The sequence below is a fragment of the Morone saxatilis genome, unplaced genomic scaffold (assembly GCF_004916995.1).
Source record: "Morone saxatilis isolate NCDOM2014 unplaced genomic scaffold, NCSU_SB_2.0 Contig6, whole genome shotgun sequence".
NCBI lineage: Eukaryota > Metazoa > Chordata > Actinopteri > Moronidae > Morone > Morone saxatilis.
This window is the reverse complement of record NW_023340206.1, coordinates 6860413-6865889: the sequence shown is the minus strand read 5'-3', so window position 1 is coordinate 6865889 and position 5477 is coordinate 6860413. Positions and strand designations below refer to the sequence as shown.

General features: G+C 46.5%; 1 protein-coding gene across 1 annotated transcript in view; it reads left to right on the top strand.

Annotated features, from left to right (window-relative positions):
• Positions 1-475: 475 nt before the first annotated feature.
• dzip1 (DAZ interacting zinc finger protein 1) overlaps positions 476-5477 on the top strand; it is a gene marked incomplete at its 5' end in the record, with an annotated part of 6817 nt that continues 1815 nt past the window's right edge. Inside the window, 13 exon segments of the mRNA XM_035677469.1 lie at positions 476-647; positions 1988-2072; positions 2191-2306; positions 2453-2611; positions 2707-2844; positions 2922-2984; positions 3084-3212; positions 3675-3723; positions 3816-3866; positions 4068-4127; positions 4546-4721; positions 4824-5028; positions 5285-5459. Coding sequence (XP_035533362.1) covers positions 476-647; positions 1988-2072; positions 2191-2306; positions 2453-2611; positions 2707-2844; positions 2922-2984; positions 3084-3212; positions 3675-3723; positions 3816-3866; positions 4068-4127; positions 4546-4721; positions 4824-5028; positions 5285-5459 — 1578 coding nt within the window.

Sequence of the window (5477 nt, the reverse complement as noted above, 5' to 3'; positions counted from 1 at the left end):
TCTCTCTCTCTCTCTTTCTGTAGGTTCGTCTGTGTTTTTTCAGGGAGGATTTAAAGATCTGTCTTTCTCGCAGCCATTTCACGACGGAGTCTACTACCCCATCTCCAGTGACGCCCAGGGGACCCACTCCTCAGCGGGGATCCCGTCCCTCCTGAATTCCCCGCTCAGCCAGCTCTCCGCCCCCGCACCAGGCATGACTCCGTCCAGCGGAGCGTCCGCCGTCCTTCCCTTCAAGTTCCGCCCGCGCAGGGAGAGCGTGGACTGGCGGCGCATCAACGCGGTGGACGTAGACTTGGTGGTGAGTCAGCTGGACGTGGACGCTCTGCAGGACCACATCAGCACGGTGACCTTCTGCAGCTTAGACGGCGAGCGGTGCCAGCGGTGCCAGAGCCCGTGGGACACCGGCTCTGGGTCAAGCATCCTGCGGGCTGGCCCAGCTCACCGGTGGGAGTGGCTCCTCCCACTGTCAGGAGTTGGCGGCGGAGGAGAGGCTGGCGGCGGCCGGCGGGGAGCGCGAGCAGCTGCTGGCTCAGCAGAAGAAGCTGGAGGAGAAGGCGAAGCTGCTGACCGCCGAGCTCAAGCAGAGGAAGAAGGTCATTCGCACCCAGCAGTCCTTGCTCGCGCCACAAATCATCAGCAGCCAGAAGGTACTGCTGACGCTGAACGCTCGCTCTCTGGGGGGGTATCGGTTATTTCACATGTGTGTGTGGCAAGTAGCTCCATCACCCCCACCGCCTTCGCTCCTCCTCCTCCTCCTCCTCCTCCTCCTCCTCTGTCATTGTTCCCCAGATCTATTCACAGCTCCGGCTTTGTGCCGTTCACAGTTGAAGGTTTGTACCAGAGGCCGATGTAAAAACAGTAGGCAGCAGCTGTGAAACCGGCCGTGGTCGTGTTGTTTCGGTGTTTAATAAGCTTTGTTTTCAGACTGGAAGAAAGGGTTTACAGCTGCAGAACAGATGGTGTCATTCGGTGGCAATTAGTTTTTTTTTAATCCACTTACAAAAAGGGTGACGAGAGCCGTGATCGAGAGGACTCCCCCTCCTCACATACACGTCCCCTCGTTCAGCAACTTGTCCTTTTTTTACTGCCCTTAAAGACATTTGTGCATCTTCCTCTAAATAAAGTCTCCGTCACGTTATTTACAGCACAAATCAAAAATAAATCTCCCCTCTGTTCCTCAAGTGTAAGGCTGCCGCTGACCTGGACGAGCAGTTGCCAGGGCAACAGATATAGTGTGTCATGACAGCATGTGGTTGCTAGGTGTAGGCTAACAGAGGTGGCTCAATAATTGATAGAGACGCCATGTGTTCGTGTGCTTCGAGGACCTTTGGCATTTTGTTGCCGGGCACATTTCCACCGAATAAACACACACAGAGCTTTCTTTTGAGGGCTAATTTAATTCCACTCCCAATTTCCACAGTTATTCCAAACCCTAATGTAATTGCGTCACTCACTGCTTTGAGTCTTCACACACGTAGCAGGAGATTGTTCGTGTGTTAGTGTTGGAAATAGAGATTTGCTGCTCTTATATCGTCTTATAGTGAATTTAATGGGGTTTTTTTGGGTTGGTTGGACTAAAAGGACACGAGGAGGTGATTTCAGAAACTATGGTGGATGTTTTTTTCTGATGAAACAATTAGTTGAATAGTTCAAATCTGCAGATTTATCAATAATGAAAATAATAATAGTTAATTGCTTCGATATAGTAAATACTGTGTGGCCCTGAGAGCTCAACATACTGCAGCCAAAGAAAACAAATAGATAAAACACAACTAAATGAAGAAAACAACACGTGCAGCAAAACGAAATACTAAAAAACAAAAAAACACAACTGTCTCTGTACTTTGTATTTACAGCAAGTATCAAATTAATGCTTCTCAATGCTCCTGTGTTTAATTTATCTTTCATATTTATTCGCTTTTCTTTGTCAAACAAGCTCACTGATATATTAATACATGTCTTTTGTTTCTTTTTGTTTTCTTCTTAGTGTCCGCAGTGTGACAAATCCTTCCTCAATTCCTCCTTTCTCCAGAATCACATGCAGCGCCGCCACCCTGACGAGTATGAGACCCGTAAGTCAACCAGTCGTAAAGGTTTGAAGATGTATGTGCAGGTGGAAGATGAAGCGTCCCCTCACGTTGTGTCGTTACATACAGGATCTTGTTTTTAACTGGTTTTACTTCCTCCCAGAGATGCGGTCAGACGGTGAGAAGAAGTCTCAGATTGAAAGCCTCAAACTGGAGATCAGCAGTCTGAAGGAGCAGATTGTTCAGCAGCAACATGACTTGCAAGCCAAAACAGCTCAGGTAGGAAAAAAACGTGATGGAAAATACACTCAAATGTGAGGATTTAACGCCTTAAAAAGTATATATATAAGTTTAAACTCTTATGTGAGGCTTTTGTTCTTTCGTAGCGACTGAGCTCTTTTTTTTTATTTCTGTTGTGGTTCCAGGAAAAAGAGCAGCAGTCCATTCACAAAGACCTGCTGAGAGAAATGGACCGCTTTAAGGCTGAGGAGATGGCACGCATGGACAGAAAGATAGAAGACAGCAGGGACGGCATACGCAGGGAGATGGAATTTCTTTACACCCGGAATATTCAGGCTCTTAATGTACGAAAAGGATGTTTATTTACATCTTCAGGATATGCTTTATTGATTTGTTTATTTTCACTATTTCACATTTTTTGTCACGTTTTCATTTATAGGAAGTAAATCAGAATCAGACAGCCAAGCATGAAAAATCAGCCAGTCCTGTTCACTCCCAGCCAGAGAGAGATCTGGACAACTACAAAGAGATGCAGATACAAGCCATCCAAAAGCTGGAACACCAGATGAGGAGACAGGTTGGTGTAGCAGAGAGATATTGTTTTAACATATGTGCAAGTGAAGTTATTTTGAGTTCAAAAATCTTCTCTTCTAGGATAAAAAGTGGGAATCCAGGCTGCAGGAAATAAAGGCCCAACACGAGTCTGAAAAGAATCAGGTATCTTTTTAACGTGTGTCATAATTATCGTTCCATTAAAGCGTCTTTTGTTAAAAATCGGCCAGCTGGAAAATGCCTCCTCTTCCTTTTGTCTCCCAGTTACTGAACGAGCTGAGCAGAATGCAGTCGTCTGTGTCCGACCAACAGGAGCACAGTCAGAGGCTGCAGCAGGACATGGCGAGGAGGCTGCAGGAGAAGGAGCAGACCATCAAGGCGCAGAGGGAGCAGGTTAAGACTGATTCACACTCACACACACACAGCCATCAACTGCCCAGTGTGATTATGTCGAGAGAGGAAGTGAGGCGGAGGGTCGGCCCTTGTTCAGGATTTCCTGTATTTGCTACATGAGCTCAGATTGTGTTGTATTGAGAGATGATGATACTGAACATTTGACAGGAGCCACAATACACAATCTGTTATTGAGAGTTAAGTGACTGAAAACTCAGAAAGTGTTGTTTCACATGCACGTCATGTAAAATTACATTTAAAGGTAAAATCCGACAGACAATACAGAAAGGTTGATAAGAAAATAAGAGTCTTATCTAGAGCCAGTATTTAGTTTCTGCCAATAGATCCTCCCTAAATGTTACACACTGGACCTTTTAAAGAGGTTTTTATTTACAAAAGAAGAGTTTATTATAAAATCTGCATGTTCATGGTGTAACAAGTTGTCTTTTTTCTGACTTGCAGATAAGGAATATTTCCTCAAATCCACCCACCAAAGTAGTGGAAGTGCCAGGTGTGAATTATTTCATCAAATAAAAAAAGTGTTTCACCAAAGGAAACTGCATGTAGTATCTTGATGCATTCACTGTCTTCTGTGTTTTTCAGTCATTGTCAGTGCACCTGCTCCGGAGCCTAAACCAAAGAGAGTTGTACTTGGTAAGTTACTGGATTCGAATATAAAGCCGTTGTCACTCCCAGAGAGGCTGAGCATGTGCTTTCATGCATGAAGGATTTACATAATGCTGTTTTAGAGAGAAAACTCTTAATGAAGCAGTGCTGTCACCACATTAGTACCCCACCCTCTTTTAACACATATTTTATCTCACTTCCAATCACCTTTGACCTCCTTCCAATTAGAGGAGACAGTCTGTGCTCCTAAGCTGGATCCTATACAGGAGCTGTCAGAAGAGGAGAAAGGTAAAAACAGACAGTACAACCAACAGAGCCGGTCGACCGCATGCCGTCTGCATGGATGCATCAGTCTGTTGTTGGCGGCCTTTTCCTTAAAGTGTGTCCAGACTGAGATCATCTTAGTCCACACTGACATGAAAGGCACGGCCTTAGTAGGGAGTAGGAAAACAAGCTCATGGTCTGTGATAATAAATGTGACGCCTGCCACTTCAACGTTGCTGATCATTCCATCCGTCCGTCATCTTGTCGCCTTGTTTTTGGCAAACAAACATGTAGATGTTCTCCTCTTCTGCCTGCCCCGCTGCAGTCACATCCATCCACCATGCTCTGTCTGTGCATGCTCTCTTTTTCTTCTGTGTTTTGCCTGTAATTGGAGCTGGGTTTGTGTATAAATGGCCGATTTTAAGTGGGATCTCTTTTACAGACTCGAACAGCTTCTCTGAGAGGAGGTCAGTGGAGAAGAAGCCCGAGCCTGTGCCAGAGAAGAAACAGAGGGCGACCTCCAGTGCTCTGAAAAGGAACTCCAGCATCAAGAAAGATATGCGGCCAGATATTGAGCAGGCTGTTATCATGAAGCTGGAGAACCTGGGAGTCAAACCTGTGAGTTCACACTAATAAGTCGAGTTTCAGAAGCTTAAGTTCACTCTTAAATGCTCCTTTACCTCTTTTTTTACCGTTATAATTTCCTCTACCTCTTCTCAGGATCAGACTGGTCTGAAGAACAAAGAGCTCACTTCCATCCTGGCCAAGGTGCATTCAAAGAGGGACAGCTTTGCAAAGGGGAAGCCCGACTACTGGCGCCAGCGGGAGGAGATAGCCAGCACTGTGGAGCAGAAGCTGGGCGGTCAGAGGAGAGGCAGCGACCCTGCTCCTGAGTCACAGGCCAGATCCCGACAATCCGTTCAAGGTGAGTCATCAAAAAGCCTCTTAGCACATCAGATCGTCTCTCACAGTTCTTACTCTGAGCACAGACCAGTAGTCACCACTCTGCACCACATTGTTCCGTAGAGCCACTATTGCATTAGCGGCTTGTAATTGGTTTTGACTGTGTGTGCGTCCGTCTAATCTGCGAGAGCTTGTTTGCCGTCACACGACTTAAGCTGTGACACACTGTCAGCAACTGATCCGTTAACTCTGTTTATGTTACCTGTTTTTGAGTGCAGTGTTGCAGATCCGGCCTCGATCCAGCAGCCTGCCCTCCAGAGCAACACAGGTGATGTCTGGACCTGGGGTCAAACAGCCAAAGACCCCGCAGCCGGCGCCAAGGACCAAGACCACCACCCAACCCAAGACATCCACACCCAGCACCAGGACCGCTCTGAGGAACCTCACATCCAAGTAAAGAAAAAACGGCGT